Consider the following 18,752-nt stretch of genomic DNA (forward strand, 5'->3'; position numbering starts at 1 on the left):
TGAGAGGAAATCTCTATGAAAATGAAGAAAAAAACCAATTTTACATACATCCGAATACGTTTCTTGTATGTCAAGCTTTCTCAAACTATGTACTGGTTCAGCATTGGCAATTTGTATACCAGACAAGAAGGGACAGAGAGAGACAGACATAGATATAGAAAATTGTCCCAGACATTAGTGTCCTTTTGGTACTAACGGCTTTTCAAACAAATTAATCGTTAATCACAGTGCAAATTTCTCGAAATATAGTAGAGGAAAATCAAAATCTGTCAAAGTTCCAAAATCAAAAACAAAACAGAGGAATCTCCGCCCCATTGATCTTCTTAAATCATCACTTATATCTTTAGCAAACCCTTTCCGGATCCGTCACTCAGTCGCCAAAAATACAACTTTCTGCCATGGCAGGTGGAAAAAAAAAACCATATTTTCGTCTCTCAACAATGCCAAGACTCAACTCTACCATTACAAGGCGATTGTCATTGCCGGCATGGGATTTTTCACCGATGCTTATGACCTCTTCTGCATCACTGCCGTCACAAAACTCATTGGCCGCCTTTACCACTACGACCCTTCAAAGAACAAGCCCCGCGCTCTGCCTAACCACATCAACAATGCCATAACAGGGGTTGCTTTGTTCGGGACTAGCTGGGAAACTCTTCTTTGGCTGGCTTGGAGACAAACTCGGTAGAAAAAAAGTTTATGGAATCACATTAGTCACAATAGTGTGATGTGCTCTGGCCTCCGGCCTTTCCTTTGGCCACAGTACTCAAGGCGTAGTCACAACTCTCTGTTTCTTCCGATTTTGGCTCGGATTTGGAATTAGAGGGGACTACCCCCTCTCGGCTGTGATCTTGTCCGAATACACCAACCCAAAAACCCAAGGTGGGTTCGTTGCAGCTGTGTCTGCAATGCAAGGAATCGGCATTTTGGTTGCAGGAGCCGTGGCCATGTTCTTGTCCAAACTATACTTGCTAGCCTATCGGGCTGATGATTTTTGGACTAATCCTGTCCTCTCGACTCGGCCAGAAGACGATTTTGTGTGGCGAATCGATGCAGTCCCCGCAGTTCTGACCTTCTATTGGAGACTAAAAATGCCCGAGACTGAAAGGTACACTGCCTTGGTTGCGGGAGATCATGACAAGGCCAATGCAGACATGGCCAAAGTCCTCGAAAGGGACATACCGGTCGGAGAATCTGGTACCAAACCCCTAGTTGATCCAAATTCCACATATGAATTGTTTACTGGGGAGTTTCTTATGCGGCACGGCAACCACCTGGTTCTTGCTAGACATTGCATTTTACAGCCTCCAGCTCACTCAGAAAGATATTTACCCTTCAAGTGGACTTTTACCTAGGCCTTCGACAATGAATGCAACTGAAGAAGTCTACAAGCTCTCCAGAGCAATGCTGCTAGTAGCACTTTTTGCCACGGTTCCCGGTTACTGGTTTACTGTGTTCACGATTGAGAAGCTTGGAAGAAAACCGATCCAGCTCGGTGGGTTTGTACTGATGTCGATTTTCATGGGAGTTCTAGGGTTTCAGAACGGAAATCTTAGGGGAGAGGAGTGTGAGGATAAAAACTCCACCTTTGAGTTCTGCAAGGGTCACACCAAATTGTTCACTTTGTTATATGGGCTGACATTTTTTTTCGCAAACTTTGGACCCAACAGCACGACTTTCATCGTGCCGGGCGAGCTTTTCCCGGCTAAATTTCAGTCCACATGCCACGAGGTGTCAGCGGCCGCAGGCAAAGCGGGGGCTATACTTGCTGCATTTGTGCTGCGGAGTTAAACTCATAAGGTTGAAGGGGTGCAAAAGGCATCCAGGCGCTTGGTGTGATTAATTTGATCGGATTCTTCTTAATTTCTTGGTGCCAGAGACGAAGGGCCGGTCGCTTGAGGAGGTTTCGGGGGAGGACAATGATTTTGGAGGCAATGGTGTGACGGCCGTTAGTGCAGATGAGAAGGCAGTTGAAACTAGTGCTGCCATTGTTAGCAAAGATAAAGTTCCAGAAGCTGAAATAGTACTAGTTCAGAGATATATTTCGTGCGATTTGTGTATCCTAAAAAGGTCTCCTTTTCAATAAGGTTTATAGTTTGCATGTTAGATCACATTTTTCTCACTGTCTTTCTGATTTATCGAAAAAGGAGATGTCAAAGTGACGTTATTTCAAATTATTTCCTTAAAATTTTAGATGAACAATTTTGATTGTGGATGATTTTTAATAGAGATAAATCTTCAAGAATTTCCCAAATTATATACAATTTTTATTGTTTAACTGCATCATAGGATGCGTGCATTTTTTTTAGTACAACCTAAAGCCACCAAAAACTAAAACAACTAATCAAATTTTGATCTAGTACCCCATAAATCTCCCTGAACCAAACCACCAACACCATCGGGAGGAGCCTCAAAAATATGACAACCATACTCCAAAGAAGGATCAATTCCTGCTAATTAATTTATCCTCAACATAGTTCCTTTCCCAAGTGTGTTGAATCCTACCACCATGAATTAAAGATTTACAAGAAGCCACCAAGTTAAAGAGAGGATGCAAAGGATCACAAGCACCAAACATATCTCCTGTAATTTTAAAATCATACTTAATAAAAAGAGGAAATCAATTATGTAGAGAAGCCACTCTTAATCCATGTAAAATCGTTCCTAACTCAGCTTGCAACATAAAACCACGATCAAGATAGAAAAACTCGATGATATTAATTAGCAGATAGTTTACTCATACTCATTTCTCAACTTTAAATGACCAACAAAAACAAAAGCAATTATATGGAAATGTCTCACACTCCAAAGATGTAACCAAACAATTCATATACTAATTGTACCCAAAATAAAAAACATAAATTCATGTTTACCATGCACAATCATTTTATTACAACTATGTTCCCACACATCCAATTGGTGAAATTTAAATGTTCTTATTCCCCAATGTTATTTAAAAAAAAAAAAAAAAAGGAAAAAAAAAGCCAATTAAATATGAAAAATCCAGGCTCCTAGTCCTAGCTACTATTTAAGTCCACCAAAAGAAGCCGCTGCTCTTACAAGGAAGCCAAACAGCAAAAATGGGGTGGAGAACATGGGGCTGTGATCACTATCCAAAACATAGACCTCCGACGGTGGCCACCTCTTTACCATCGCTTCTTGTTGCCCTGGTTTTACGACATGGTCATGCAGCGTTCTAAAGTAAACTCGCGGCACTTTGTCAACGACGCTGTCCTCTGCGAAACGGGCTGACGTTATTGCCAAGAGCGGTCCTGGCCTCAAAAGCATAGCAGCTAGCGTCGAATCCTGTGTGAAAATCGGGATGATATTATTATTAACATGCGTGCATGAGCTGCATATGCTACCGACAGTCCATGCTTTGACGGTTAATCGTAGTAGGACTCTCGTTTTATCAACAACAAGAAATCAACACGAGTGCATGGACGATTGATAGGAAAATCCTAACATGTTTGTGTTATACTAATTAAGATGAACTAAAACTTGAATGCAAGTACATCAATCATGTGAAGGGCGGTTTTGTGCATGACGTATTATCTCTTAGGAATGTGGAATAAACTAAAAACTAACCTAGCTAAACCCAAAAGAATTAACCATACTAGAAACCTAAAGTAATCTAAGCTCTTCATGATGATTCTACATGTTAAGAATTTACCATGTCAATAAATTAGACAAAATTAACAACAACAAAAGATCGAATAAAAGAAATTTTCTCAACACGTCAGTCTATAAAAAAAATAATTAAAAAAAAAAAGTAATTCATGCACATATTGGAATTCATCATGTGAAGGATGCTGATGCACAAGTTCAAGACCATCCAATTTGCTTCAAAAGCAAAGCAAAGGACTAACACAAATTGCCAAGAGCCCACCACTAAAAGAAGAAAGAAGAAAGAAAAGGCTGGCACAACCTATTATTCAATCCACTTGTGATAGAATTATTGGTTTATATTATTTATACCTCTTGAGGACTCAATTGGTATGAGATTTTGCGTTGGAATTCTTTCTTGACAATGGCGCTTGTTGGAGGTTTATCAGATCCCAATCCAAACCCTAACTCATACACATCACCAAACTCAGATAAATCTGGCACCCCCTGTTTCACACAAACATTATAATCAATAAATAAATTAATTAATTATAAAGACTTGGAACTTAGTTAACTAATTAAGAGTATTCATCGTTGAAATTGAACTTCAGAATTCGATTTTTCTACCTCTGCTATTGCTTGTAAAAATAAAATAAAATAAAATAAAGAGAGAGGTAATTGGCCCCATCTCATTCATTTGGGCTCGATTGGAAACATGATGCCTTAATTTGAATATATGATTGCTATGCATTGTGATAGAATAAAAAATTTTGAAAAGCTACTAATGACTTTGTAATCAAAATTTAATCAGTTTCCACAATACCAACTTTGGGTTTGTTTCTTCACCAAATGTGCTTCAAAGACTAATGGTGTAATTAATTATTTAATTATTTCTTAGGAGATAATTAAGGCCGAACAACCATTTTGTTTTTTATTGCAGTTGGCAGCCATTACCAACATTGGGATCTTACAAACTACAGCAGACCTGACTAATTAGTAATTTCCAATCAAAATTGTATTCAACCTGTCATGCATGACTGCCTACTCACAGTTTAATTCCCATGTTAAATTCAAATTAAATCATAATAAAAATATAGTTTAATTAAAAAAGGAATTAAGTAGGAATTAAAAAAATATATTACATCTTTAAAATCTTGATCACTGGAGAACCCAAGTTTGAGCATTGTGGCTGCAACATAGACTGCTAAGAGAATTTTCTTTGGGAACTTGAGAGTGGCCTGAGTTACATTCAGCCCTCCAGCACTGTGTCCCACCAGAATTACCTGCACAGAAAATATTAATCAAGTAGACAAAACAATCCCCCAATCATGTTTCCAATAATTAAACATGGAAAAAAAAATCATGATTAGTGAACCAAATAAAAGACCTTTTCATTCTCAGGGAGAGCAGACAACAAGTCCAGGAGTGGCTTGTTGTAATCATCAAAAGATAGGACTGAATTTGCATCGGATTGATCGACGCCGGCGCTCTTCAGATCGACACACGAAACTTTGTAGCCGGAACTCTCCATGAGACACCGGATTTTGTACCAACACCATGCCCCGTGACTTATGCCATGGACCAGCACAAAGTGAGTGGTAGCCCCCAAGGGTTCTTCTGATAGTTCCTTGTCCTCATCTACCACGGTTTCTTCCGTAGCCTTCTCCTCTACCATGCTTTCTGCTTCCCAAAAGCCACTGCTCTCCAAAGCTCTTTTATTTTCCTCTTTCCCGGAGCCCGTCTCTCTATATATACATGCAGTTGAAATAGTTTAATTTTCTGCACTTGTCATGAGTTTTGCTTTTATTCTAATCATGCGCATAGTCAAATATTAATTAAGGTAAAGGATATACAGCTTGATGATGTAGAATGTGAATCATTTATTACCAGGGATAATGAGTTACCTAAGATAATAAGATAACGATTTACATAAAACGAAAACACCAAGATAACAATGCCCCAAACTAATCATACGATGCCAAATGAAACATAGTGTCCCTTATCTCCATTCTCAACTCTTACTTTATGCAGGTCAACTACATTGCCAAGCAACAAGCATCACCAATGAATCAAATTGGATCAAAGTCGTATGCCACTTGGCACCATGTGGAGTCACTTCAACGCAGCTTTTCGTATGCTGCACTCATATGCTAGACATGTTAGAAATAAACAATATGGCAGTCCTAACAAAACGATATCTTTGAAATGGAGGCTCTGTCATCGCATACAGCCTCCTTCTACGGTTTATAAAAATAAAAATAAAATAGTCGGTTATTAAATATCATTTCCTTGTTGTATTATCCATATATTGCAGGCCAACAATATGCTGGGACTTTTCTATTTGTCAATGATTATCTGACTCAAATTAATAAGCCAGTTGTTTGCCCTTAATTATTATTCTTTTTCCTTCTTTCCGAATTGACTTGGATACACTTGGCAAAAAAAAATTTCTCAACCGTGTAATGAGGAAAATTAAAGTACGTGGAATTTGAATCCTCTTTGGATGTTTATTTTTAAAGCCGGACAATAAAGAAATTTAACCTTTAGTTTATATATGAAAGAGAGATTAGGGCTCTTAATTTGTGTCAAGTGAGCTACTGTAATAAATTAACGGTGATCATCAAATTCAATTGAGTAATTCAGATTGCTTGTCTTTAGAGTCTGGATGGTAAAATTCGGAGAGAATCTTGATCCGAAATTTACTGTTTACCTCATTTATCTATATATTCTTGCATCCTCGATTGCACTCAAAATTTTACCGAATTTTACCAAAAGCATAATTGGTGTGAAAAAACTATACCCAAGGGAAATAATCATAGTGAATAGTGAATGACCCAGTTGACTGTTTGAGCCTCCAGAAAGTTAGGAATTTTTAGGGAAAGAAAAAGATTGGCTAAAAAAAGTCTAAAAGATGGATCATGATTGGGCAATTACAATAGTGTCTTTCCAGTTTTCATCCTTCTTTTTTTTTCTGAAAAGTTGAGACGGTGAGCAGAGCATCTACCTCTCTCTTTCTTCTGATCTTTTATCTTTGGAAAAGGGAGCCTTGGTGATGGGAGCATATAACTGCCAGCCGAGCGATGTCAACTACAAGTTGATCAGAAAAATTGAGTCCCATTTGAGCTATTTAAGTAGTAAAAAGACAGTCTCTTTACAATGCAATGCATAGAAAATAATGCTAAATACAAGTGGAAGGGACATGAAAAAAAGTCATGGAAGCAAGGGAGAGATATTTTAATTAAGTGTAGCTGTCAGATATACATATTGTACACAAAAGACTTTTATTGTGACAATTTAGGGTTTAAGTCGTTCAACTCTTTTCCAATTGCACTAATATCGATCTCCAACTTTACCGTTCATGTCTATATGTGACTAGCTCCATGCACGGACGCATTAGGTCAAAAGGTACTGGTGCAATTGGACACTACTAGAATCAATTTTTTGAATGAGTCATTTCACTTTGATATTAATTTATGGACAATCTCATCTCTAACGTGCGACAATTATATCTGATTCACAATACCTAAGTAACAATTGCTTCTTAATGATAGTCTTTGAATATCAGAATTGGTGGCGGTTTAAGTTGATATGGGACTGGCAATATAGGTGTACTTGGAAGACATTAATCATATCACAGGACCAACAGGATCCTCTTCGGATCCTTTTGGTGAGGATCCTGAAGATCCATGAATCGTGTCGACCCGTTCATCGTACATCGTGCAATAAGTTTTTGTTAAGTACTGTTTGTGTTTAATTTTAAATAAAAATATTTAAAATAATTTGTGATCACACGATGTACGATAAACGAATAAGATTGACGGATCTTTGGAATCCTCGCAAAGAGGATCCGGATTCATCACAAGAAGTGAAGTTTTGTTGGGCAGTTTTTATCTTTGATTTGATATGCCTCCTAATTGTCCCTTCTAAATTAGAAACTGACAAGAAGTATCAGCTAAAGTCCATTGGCATTTTTATTATTTCCACTTACTTGTTTGTTGAGAAGACCACTTCCACTTTGAAGAATATTGAGACAATGAAAACGTCTAAATTAGTGCCATTATTTTATCTTTGATTTTAATTTAAGTACTGGAAACACGGTTTCTGTATTATATATCACAGACAACATTGTTTTTGCTTCTCCATTTTCTGAAGCAAACATTTACATCGTTTGTATTGGCCTCTTGCAAATCCAGGTTGTGATTATTTGTTGAAGCAAGAGTTTTGCGTTTTTGTGACAGCCCGTTCCGGGAATATTGAAACGTACGCGTGAAAAGACTATTTTACCCCCAGTTTGTTTCCTTTACATTTTGTGTTACGTTTTTGTGTTTTGTTGGCATGTTTGGAGCCACACACACCTTCCCACACTCCACCACCTTTCCTCCTGTTTCCTGCACCTGTCCCGAGTCCCCATTCCCTTCCCATTTCCTTTGAAACGTACGGACACACCCACACACCCATCAAACCTTCACAGATCGTGGAATCCAAGCACATATTCGAGCTCGTGAGGCTTGTAGGAGTCCAACCATACCTTTTTCAGGTAAGAACATCTTCGTTTTCACGTCGAATCCACGATGCCCGATTTCGAGTACTGTTCATGCACACGTGATTTCTCACGTTTTAGGAATTTTCAAGCTTGTAGGAAGCTTGGTGAGGTCCCTAGGAGGCTCGGGGTGGTTCGTTTGAAGGTTTTGGACGTCGGGATCACGAGTTTCGAGGTTGGGCGGAGTTGGGGTGATTTTCCAGGTGAGATTTCGTGGTTTTTAGCACTTGAAAGTGGTATGATTGTGTTCCTCTCGTTGTAAGCTTCATTTTGGTACCAATTTTGTGAAATTTGGATGAAAAACGAAGAAGATATTGAAGTTTGAATTTTTCCCGATTTTCCGGCGTCGACGACGGCGCCGGAGAAGACGACGGAATATTCCGTCAAGTCTGACGGAATAATCCTGACGCCGTTGATAGAAACCGTTAGGGATAACAGAATATTCCCTTACGGCGTCAGTTGACGCCGTCAGCGTGCCAGGCACGTGCCTGCGCGTGGCCAGCGCGTGTGGCCGTGCCTTGGCCGGCACGTGAGGGCGCGTGCGGTGGTGAAAAATTATTTTAAAAATATGGGGATATTCCTGAGGTTGAGTAGATCACGTTGGTGTATTCATACACCCCATTTGAGCATTGTATGAGAAGTTATTTCAAAAGGTTGGTTATGTGCTTTAAAATTAACGTTTTTGTAGTTGTTTCGCATATAGGTGATACCTATCCCGAGGACGAGCGTGGTCACTCGAGGCAGGGGGGCTACAACCCTTCCACATACCAGTGAGTGGGCTTTTCGTTTTCCGTATATACCTATATACTTATATTTTCCCAGAAATTGATTTGAATTGTCATTTGCCATATGCCATGCATTATATTATCGTTGTTTGTGCATCATTAGTCGCATTATTAGTTGCATATATATACATATGCATATTGGGTGCTGTGGACGCACAAGTAAGTGCCAGGTAAGTGTTATTCATGTTTACATTCAGTAGCGATTCGAGATGCTTAGAGAGCTCATAACCTGCACCCCCGGTGTTTGTGCTCCCGCCCAGAGTAGGGCACAGTCCTTCACGTGATGTTCACCTCCCGCACCACACGCTCAGCTTGGATCCAAGTTAGGTGCACAGTCCTGTCGTACAGACCACTTTAGGTGGTTCCGACTCGTAGGTGACCCGCGATTATTCGCCCAGCCTTCACGTGATCGTAGCACTCGAGCATATATACATGTTACACCCAGGCCTGTCGTACATACCACTTTAGGTGGTTCCGACTCGTGGACAGGTTTAGTTATTGAGATTGAGATTTGAGCTCTAGATTCAGCTGTACAGGTCACGTTAGGTGACTCCGGCTGCCAGATTATATGTTATTGATATGATTTATACCTGAGCACTTGCATTTCATTCTGAGGTTCCGACATGGCATATTCTTGAGCATGATTGGTATATCTATATATATGTACATATGTTTATTTTCTGGGAAGTATACAGGTTTTACGACGAGGGGTTAGAACTTATTTGTTAAATGGTTTTCGAAAAAGCTTTGTTTTTGCCCACTCACGCTTTTGTTTTGCGCCCCTCCAGGTTCTAGTTGTCTAGCAGGTTCGGTGGTTTCCCAGAGGGCTTTCCCGGCATTTCTGACAGACGATCACCAGCATAGGGCCACCTTCGGGTGTACTGTTGTTGCGTCATTTTCGTTTGGACTGCTTTAGACGTTATGCTCTGAACTTGTGTCACACTTACGTTTGCACCTATTATCATTTCATGTAAACCAGTTTTTATTTATTCGTATTACTATTTCCATTATTGTTTTATTAGCTTCCGCACTGTGCACATGGTTACGTCACCTCCGCGTGACGGCCAGCACGCCCTGATCTAGGTCGGGGTGTGTCAGTTTTCATAGTAAAACAGTTTTTTGAGTAGGAAATGATTTCCGCATTTATTTTTCTTCTTCTAGCCTGCACTCTTTTCTTTTATTCTAAACTATTGGATTGAACAAATTAGAGAAGAACCAATGAACAAAATGAAAGAATAAATAAATGGAAGTGCAAAAAACATCTCCTATTATCATCTTTAATTTGAAATTTCACCATTTAAAATTAGAGAAATGTTCAGGAGACTCTCTTAAAAGTGGAATTCTCTATAAACTTTGTACCACGTCATGTTTTTGGCATACTATTTTATAGGGTAAATTACACTTTACCACCTTAGGTTTGGGGTTGATTTCAATTCCTTACAACATCTTTAAAACATTTCAATTTCATACCTCAACTACTATTTTATTTCAATATAATACATCTGTTACATTTTCCATCCATTAATCCGTTAAGAACTGACGTGGCTGCCACATTTATGCCATGTGGCAAATTTTTTTTTTAATTTAAAAAAAAAACTGAATCTTCTAAAAAAAGAAAAAAAAAACCAAGAAACCCAGAATCCCATCCCTTCCCCGCAAACACCTCCCCCCCCCCCCCCGACGCATCTCCTCCACTCTCTTCACCTCCCCCGACCCCAAAACCCAACCCATTTGAGCTACTCCACATCATCTCTTCCCTTCTCTCTCTGGCTTTTCAATTCCAGAAAATCCATTCCAGAAATCAAAGGGCAATGGAATCAAAAACAAAAACCCACAAAAGTGCAAGAAACCTAGAAGAAAGAATGGTCCTTGCAGGACTTCGAGATCGGAAAACCCATCTCCTCCACTCTCTTCTTCTTCCGCTTCTTCTTCCCTCTCAACCCACCTAGCGATGCTGCGAAGAGGCCCGTCTTGAATATGACTTTCCACGACAAAGTCGACAGCGAGGAAGAAGGTTTTGTCGATGGGGATCTAGGTCGAAGATCCGAGACCAAAATGTGGCGGCGGCAAGGCGGTGGGTTTGTGGGGATGGAGACGTCAGTGGGCGAGGATGGAAAAGTAAAGGGTTGGTGGGTTGGAGAAGAAGGAGAGAGATGGGGGAGGTGGGGGTTGGGTTCTGCGTTTTTCGTTTGTTTTTTTTTTTAAAAGAAGATTTAGGTTTTTTTTTAAAAAAAATTAAAAAATTATTTTTTCGCCACATGGCACAGCCGCGTAAGCTCTTAACGGATCAATTGATGGAAAATGTAACGGATGTATTATATTGAAATAAAATAGTACTTGAGGTATGAAATTAAAATGTTTTAAAGATATTGTAAGAAATTGAAATCGATCCTAAACATGATGGTAAAGTGTAATTTACCTTATTTTATAATATTGGCACAATATTAACAATAAATTATGAAATGACAAAAAATCTGTGAAAAGTCATCTTTTTAATAATCTTCTTGGCATTTCTCTTAAATTATCCAAAGTCACATTATTTTATATATTTTATAAGATTCGATATGCGCAACTTTGATCTTCCACAACACCATGTGTTTGAAACCAATGATTTGTATATTGCCATTACCAAAGCTAATTATTAGCAGAAGCTGAAGAGGACGACGAAGTAAAGGCTAATACTCTATTACTAATAGGATTCTTCCTTGACTACATCCACTACTACAAGTCAAGAACTGCAATTTGCAAAAAGTGGGTTATTCAGTCAAGAACTGCAATTTGCAAAAAGTGGATTAATAATTTAATCTGCTTCTTTTGCTACAGTCAGTGGTACGTGACGTTGTGACAGCTTCCACAGTTAGTGATCTTATTCAAAAGACATGTAGTCCCACACTGGAGAAGTAAATTGACTCATCAAATTCCAAGATCACAAAAGCCATTTCGAAAAAGAAAGGATGTGTATCTGTTAATTATTAAGGAACAGAAAAGAATGAGATAAAAAATTGCAACATGACAAATACAAAAAATTGCAGAGAACTGCAGCCTGACAGCTGAATTTTGTAATAATTAAACCAAGACTCGGGTAATTTTTAGGAAAATAGTTGTTTGGTTCATGGATGGGTTATATACGTACATGCATGTATTGAAGCAGCTGCATCCTGCATGGATGCATATACAAAAAGCCTGTCGTTCTTTTGGGCACGCAAAGTTCTCGATTAAAAAGTAAATAGTGCTGCAGAGTCCCCGGTACGTCCAATGTGGTTCTGGTGCTGTACTGGTCGCTATGGATGGATGAGAATATGCATCTATATATATGTTATATATATAGGGTTAAGTCCACGTTTGGTTGTCTCTCCACCACGAATTGAGATTGTCTTCGGATCTCTGTATTCGGAGTAGACGAATCCAGAGATTCGGATTACTCATTTTAAATCCTATGCCCTATTAGTCTATTCACTAACTCATTTTACACAAACTAAGAGTTTTGATCTCTCTCCCTCCCTTAAATGATTCGAATTTCTGAATCCACTAACTACAAACTTCGAGATTTGAAGAGGATATCGATTCCTTCACCACACGTTTGGTAGTCTCCACCAAACAATACACACACACACACACAAGTTTCTTCCAAATAAGATATCGAAGTGGTAAGTCCACGTTTGGTTGTCTCCCCCACGAGTGCCGGACTGCATTTTCCATCTCTTCCATTTGCGTTGAGGGAAATGACATATGCAAATTCTTGTTTTATTCTACTAAATCACAATTACATTAGACTGTGTTTGGTGTGCTTAATTGTTATCAATACTTATTACGGATCCAAAATAAAGAAAAACTCAGGTTACCCAAACATAACATAAACCTAAACCTAACCCTAAATTTTGCAAGGTCTCGTAAAACTGAGTAAAAGCAGCAGGAATGAAAATCGGAAAAGTCAATACTGTCCTTATTGTTTCTGTAACCTATCAGGGTAAAATAGATTATATATTTCCTAGATTCACTAATTAACCCTAGAGTTCTTTGTCGTACTTGGCTGTATTTATACAATGATTAGTGATTTTTACTTTTTTTTTTTTTTTTTCCTGCACTCGTCACCTTGCAAGTGATGAAATGTCCTAACGGTTGGAAATTTATTTTATTTTATTTTTTTTTCAATCTTTGCATCTTGAGTTCGAACTCTACTTATCACTTATAAATTATAACAAAAAAAAAACTAGATAGAAAGCGTTTGACAAAAAAAAATAAAATAAATAAATGCTAAATAAAAAGGAAGAAACTAGTCCGAAAGCAAAGGATGACAAGGTTGCTAGGGCGGTAAGGCCCTTGAAGAAAGCAAAGCATGGCTCCATCCCACTTCATTTTTTTATTCTGTTTTTGGGTCAAGAACTAAAAGCCCATATCTTCAACAAGTTTAATGAGTTAAAACTATTGACATGAAAAAATAAATGAAATCAAATTTGGGTGCGTAAAAGGGAGCACATTTGTTCTATACGATGTTCCTACGATCAATGTAGATTAAAAATTGAAAACTCTAAGTAATACGAGCTTCAAATATGAGTGTATATTGAGAAAAAAAATAAGGTTGGTTAAAGATGAAAACTTAAAATAACAAATAATTAGCACAAGTAACATGCATTTTGAACGTCAATCGAAACTAAATTATAGAGATAGACAACAAGTCTAACAAGAAAAAGACTAAAATTATAAAGTTAGAATATGCAGTTAGATAAAATATGGGGTCGTATGTTCTGAATAAAGAATGTGATAAAATTCTAAAAGAAATAACTTTGTTTAGCCTATGTGTTGTGGGTTCCCACCTTGATGAAAATAATGGAAAACAAAAGGAGATAATCTTATAAATTTGAAATATCAAAATTAGATAAAATTGCCAAAATTATTTAAATAATCTACCACAAATTCAACTCTAGTTATTTTGTTGAATAAAAGTTGCTTAGACTTGTGACATTCTTATGTAATTTTTATTTTTTCGAGTTTTGTGTTTGAAAAAAATATGAGATTTCACTATAAAATTAATTAGCAATATAGAAGAGGTGATGTGGAGTGTGTGTGCCTGTTAGACTTCACACGTGACACAATTTGACTTTGATACCATGACGCGAGATTCATTTTCAACAATGTTAACAAAAAAAAATTATTTACTCACATCCCCTAGTAAGAGTAGATAAGATATGTTTTGCAAATAGAAATAAAATAAAATCAGATTTTTTATTCAAGTTTGGAATGTTTTCCCGCCATAAATCTTTGGCTGTTCCGCTGGCAGTGACGGGACGCCGCTGGTCCATCATGCGTTACGGCCCTACTTCTGAGGGTTTAATTATTGGCGTAGTTGGTTAAGTTACGAAAATACCCATCGACACAAATTACGACACTGAAAAGAAATGGTGGGTGGGAGGGCATTTTGGGCACATAGAAATCCGTGACAGAATGCGCGGGCAACAAATTTTTCTCGTTGTCCCCAACCGAATGTATCCATTTTGAATTTTGAAAAAAGCCGCTTTTAGCTCAAAACGCAAAAGCACCGATTAATCGCTTCGGTTATCCTTCTGATTCGGGCAGGTATTGGATCTGGAGCTCTATCTCTCGCTGAGTCCCTTCACCTCTGTTGCAGCAAAAAGTGAGTGACATTTTGCTCACTCTTCTAGTTGATCTGTCAATTCACCTTTTCGGCTTTTGAGTTTATAGAATCGATTGCGTACAGATTATGCTTTTTTCAGAATCGCTTTTTGTTTTAATTCTTGCATGTGGTTTGGTGACTTGTCAGCTGCAATGGCTTATTCGATGTTTTCGTTTAAATTACTAATTAGAAATGTATAGGAATTCTTATCTCGGATCTGATTCGAGATTTGATTTGATTTGATTTTGCATCTTTCTCATGTTAATATGTGTTTAAAAGAGTACTTAATTGCCTAATAGAGAATTAAACTAGCAACTCTTGGTCGCTCTGAGTGATTAAGAGCGTTTATCCTTTCACATGAGGTTTTGTGTTTGAATCCCTTCCCAAATATCGCTCGTATATAAATAAGGAGAATGCTAGCTACCTTTCCCGATCACCTCTTCCACAGAACTTCCTGTTGTCATCCGAATCGGAGTCAAAATTTAGATATCTACTAATTTTTCCTGTTTTTTCTGAGGATTTATGTGGTGTGTTTTTCATCATTTGACGCCAATAGATGGTTGATATGGAGAGAACAGAACTGAAGGAGTCAGATTCAATAGAACTGGACAATGGTATCACCCCAGATCGTTCTACTTCTATGTGGCTGGTAGAAAATCTTGAAGGTAAGTGGCTATTTTCGAGCCCGTCTGGTTTGTTGTTCTCTGTCTTGCTGATTATATATTGTTCCTTACCGTAATGTTTCTGTGCTGATTTGTCCCATTAAGTGTTTAAAATGTTGGTTCTTACAGAGGTGGGCCAAAGGATTAAGCAAATGTTGAAGCTGATCAAAGAAGATGGCGTTTCTTTGCCAATGAATGACGAAACGTTTTCTCAGAAGAAGTCTGAATTGGTTGAGGAATTTCACAGAATGTATCGATCGCTGGCTGGATGCTATGAACACTTGACCAAAGAAGCGCATAAGGGGTTTGGGGATCCTGAATATGGTTTCGACCAACGCTCTCCTCTGCTGACTCCGGATGCTAAACATGGTCTGCAGAAATCCGGCCATCAAGTTGTTGGGTTAGATATATCACCAAGCTCAGATGGTTCTAGTCCAGCTCTTTCTTTAAAGAATGGCAGTGAATCATCTTCCTCATCATCATCGGGATCCGAGTCAGAATCTCTTAACTCCTTCGTCAGCAATTACTTGGTTCCACCTCCGAACGATGATTTTAACAGCCAGGGATGGCAGCAGAAGATTACTGAGCTTGAAACCGAACTTTCTAGCTTGAGAGAGAAGCTCCAAATGAGGGAGGCTGATCTTAAAATGGACAAAATGCGGGTGTTTGAGCTGCAAAATCAGATAGTTGAGTTGAAGAGTCTGGCATCAGACAGAGAAAATGAGATTGGGAGATTGGTGGGAGACTTGGAAGTGACTAAGGAAAGGCTTAAGGGGTTGGACGATGAGATTGTAAAGTTGAAGGATGAACATGCCCATAGAATTTCCGAAGGCACTTATCAAATGCAAGGTCTGGAAGCCCAACTTGACTTGGAGAGAAAGCATGTTTCGGAGCTGGAGGAGAGGATAGTGAGGTACAATGCTGATATACACAGCCGTGATCTTGAGGTGATGCAGCTGAAGAGTGCATTGCACGATGCACAGGAACAATTTTCTCTTGAGAAAGCAAACCTGCAGGCTGACATTTCAAGTTCTTCAGAGAAACAAATCCTTTTGCATACAAGAGTCGAAGAATTGAGCTTCAGAAGCAAGAGTTTAGAAGACGAAATAAGGCAATGTGAAACGGATAAGATGGAAATGGAAAGGCTGCATGTTGTCCGCGAGATGGCATTGCAAGATGAAATAAGCCGCTTGAAAGTAGAAGTTGCTGACAGAAATGGACATGTGGAAGCTGTAAATAAAGACTTCGACAGGTTTAAACTGAAATATGATATGCTGATGGCAGAGAAAGATGAGCTCAATGCTAGGACTCAAACGCTTATGGCGAATGTGAGTTCCCGCGACAATCAGATTCAGGAAATGGCGGGACAACTTAGTCTGTTACGAACAGAACACGAGGGTGTGATTGTTGGATCCGAATGTGCACATAGACTGGTAGATGAGTTGAAATCGAGAGTGGAGGAGTTGCAGCAAGAGGTGAAAAGGCAGAGTGTTGTGATCTCGGATGGGGCTGAGGAGAAAAGAGAGGTGATCCGGCAGCTTTGCTTCTCGCTGGAGCACTACAGGAGCGGATACCAAGAGCTTCGTCAAGCATTTACCGGGCACAGGCGGCGGGCGGTTGCAGCTGCGTAAACTCGGTTTCTTCTATGGAATGCTCTAGTATGTTTCCGAGGCTCACTTGATGTCTCTTGCATGATGTGTTGTGTTTTTGTTTAGGGTCAAAAGGTCAATTCAGGTGGGATGTTATATCAATGTTTAGTTAATTATGATAATAAATGCTCTAGATTTTGAATGTTAAAGAACAAAAATGGCATGAAAAAGCTTTGCTAATTGTTGATTAAGGTGTTAAACTCAGTCTTCTCATTTGTTTAGGGGATAAAATGGTCAAAACATTACAATTGAAAGAGGTTTAATAACCTATTGTCTCTGCCAGTGAACAAACAAGGCAAAAATAATACTAATAATAATGTACTCGATTACGCATTAAGGGTGTCTTTGATGTGGTCAGGCTGCCAAAGGGGAGATTTTGTCATGCCAGCATTGCTCAATTTTGTGAGCTCCTACAAAACTTATTTCACCTCACATGGCCTCCATATGCACAAGTGACTTCAAAGTTCAATCTGAAAACAGATTTTTCAGTGTGTTCGGAATACGGAAGGATACAAGTGGAGGAAACTTTTTTTTTTAAATGTTTTTTCAGTTGTATAAAGACATAGAGTATTCTTCCGTGTTCTGAGCATATTGAAAAATCTATTCTAAAAAAGGAGGTAAAAGTTAGAGAGATCTCATAGGCCAATCCATTATCCAATAGGTCTTAATTGGATTCATTACACAATTTGATCTCATGATAAAAGCCGTTCATTCTTGAAGTACTTACTATAAATCTTCCTTACCCATTGAACAATTGATCAAATATTTTATTAATAACATTGTTTGTCTATTTGTGGTCATAATTAGATTGTTAATATTTTTTAATTTGAGGTCTCCAATATGTTTTGTTCAAATCATAATAATTATTTTGGACGTGCTTATGTTAGTAAAAAAATATTACATTAACTTACTAACTAGTTAGCATTTTTGCTACTAATGACATATCTATGATATCGGCTATATATTCAATAATATGTAACCTAGATTTCGCTACTAATGACATATCTATGATATCGGCTATATATTCAATAATATGTAACCTAGATTTTGCTTACTATTGTAATTGTAATTACCTTAATAATTTTTTTTTCTTTTTTTTTTTTAGAAAAAAAAAGGACCAGCTAGTGATCGAGTCACGATAATCTATACTTTTTGGGTTGTAAAGATTTACAGAAGTATCTTAGTCACTATGGTGTGATTCGACAGTGTTATGAATCAAATCTTGAACAAGTCATGTGAAATACAAATTTGAAATTTGTCTCAACCATGATGCCAACCCCTTGGTGGTTAATTAACCTAATAATTTAATTTGACTTGTTTTAGTCAAAATTTGGACCCACACAGAAAACATACCCACTCTCCTCTGTCCTCTCCCAAAGGGGAGATAATCCTCTCCGCATCCACTTTGTAAAAATTTTAGAAATTCTCACATTTCAGTTTATCATACATCGTACGATCAGTTTTCATCATATACTGTTTATGTTTAATTTTAAATAAAAAAATAAAATAAATTTTTTATCGCACGATAAATATTAAATAATTAAGATGCGAGAATCTTTGGATTTCCACACTTTGAAATCCAAATCCCTCCTAAAGTGCCAGACCTACGAATGCCACGTATGAGAGACAGCTCGTACACTTCTAGAAGTTTGACTTTGCAAGCCAATGAGGATTTTTTTAAGAGAGTTTTAATGAAAAACTTACGGTACTGTTTACTTCAACAAAAAATCATATTTTTACACTAAAAAGTCAATTATAGTACTATTTACTTTACCCTTTATTTTTTCCTTATTATTAAAACTCAAAGTTTTCAAATCATTTTCATTAGTTTTTCTTTTTTTAAGAGTGAAAACTGTTCTGGGATTTCCCCGCAAAAAC

At 38.0% G+C, this 18,752-nt stretch overlaps 2 protein-coding genes, 1 long non-coding RNA gene and 1 pseudogene across 4 annotated transcripts; 3 read left to right on the plus strand and 1 right to left on the minus strand.

Annotated features, from left to right (window-relative positions):
- Nucleotides 1-368: 368 nt before the first annotated feature.
- On the plus strand, nt 369-2,086 carry LOC137719594 (low affinity inorganic phosphate transporter 8 pseudogene; annotated as a pseudogene).
- Nucleotides 2,087-2,814: 728 nt separating this feature from the next.
- Nucleotides 2,815-5,408, minus strand: LOC137721450 (methylesterase 17). Its single transcript, XM_068460547.2, has 4 exons — nt 4,994-5,408; nt 4,749-4,889; nt 3,979-4,113; nt 2,815-3,306 (listed from the first exon to the last, which is right to left on the minus strand). The coding sequence occupies exons 1-4, from the start codon at nt 5,279-5,281 to the stop codon at nt 3,025-3,027; spliced, it is 846 nt and encodes a 281-aa protein (XP_068316648.2). The 5' UTR covers nt 5,282-5,408; the 3' UTR covers nt 2,815-3,024.
- A 2,360-nt stretch (nt 5,409-7,768) lies between these two features.
- On the plus strand, nt 7,769-8,910 carry LOC148699006 (uncharacterized). 2 transcript variants are annotated; one of them, XR_015952676.1, is made up of 3 exons: nt 7,769-8,143; nt 8,239-8,349; nt 8,850-8,910. It is a non-coding gene; the product is annotated as an uncharacterized LOC148699006 (long non-coding RNA). The 2 variants fall into 2 exon arrangements; XR_015952685.1 differs by having other exon boundaries at nt 8,246-8,349.
- Nucleotides 8,911-14,400: 5,490 nt separating this feature from the next.
- LOC137721401 (protein NETWORKED 4A) lies at nt 14,401-17,054 on the plus strand. The gene is made up of 3 exons (XM_068460495.2): nt 14,401-14,563; nt 15,120-15,228; nt 15,355-17,054. Exons 2-3 carry the CDS (start codon nt 15,120-15,122, stop codon nt 16,854-16,856), a joined length of 1,611 nt encoding a protein of 536 aa, XP_068316596.2. The 5' UTR covers nt 14,401-14,563; the 3' UTR covers nt 16,857-17,054.
- Nucleotides 17,055-18,752: the final 1,698 nt, after the last annotated feature.

Source organism: Pyrus communis, chromosome 1, assembly GCF_041283825.1.
Source record: "Pyrus communis isolate YQ-2024b chromosome 1, ASM4128382v1, whole genome shotgun sequence".
Lineage (NCBI taxonomy): Eukaryota > Viridiplantae > Streptophyta > Magnoliopsida > Rosales > Rosaceae > Pyrus > Pyrus communis.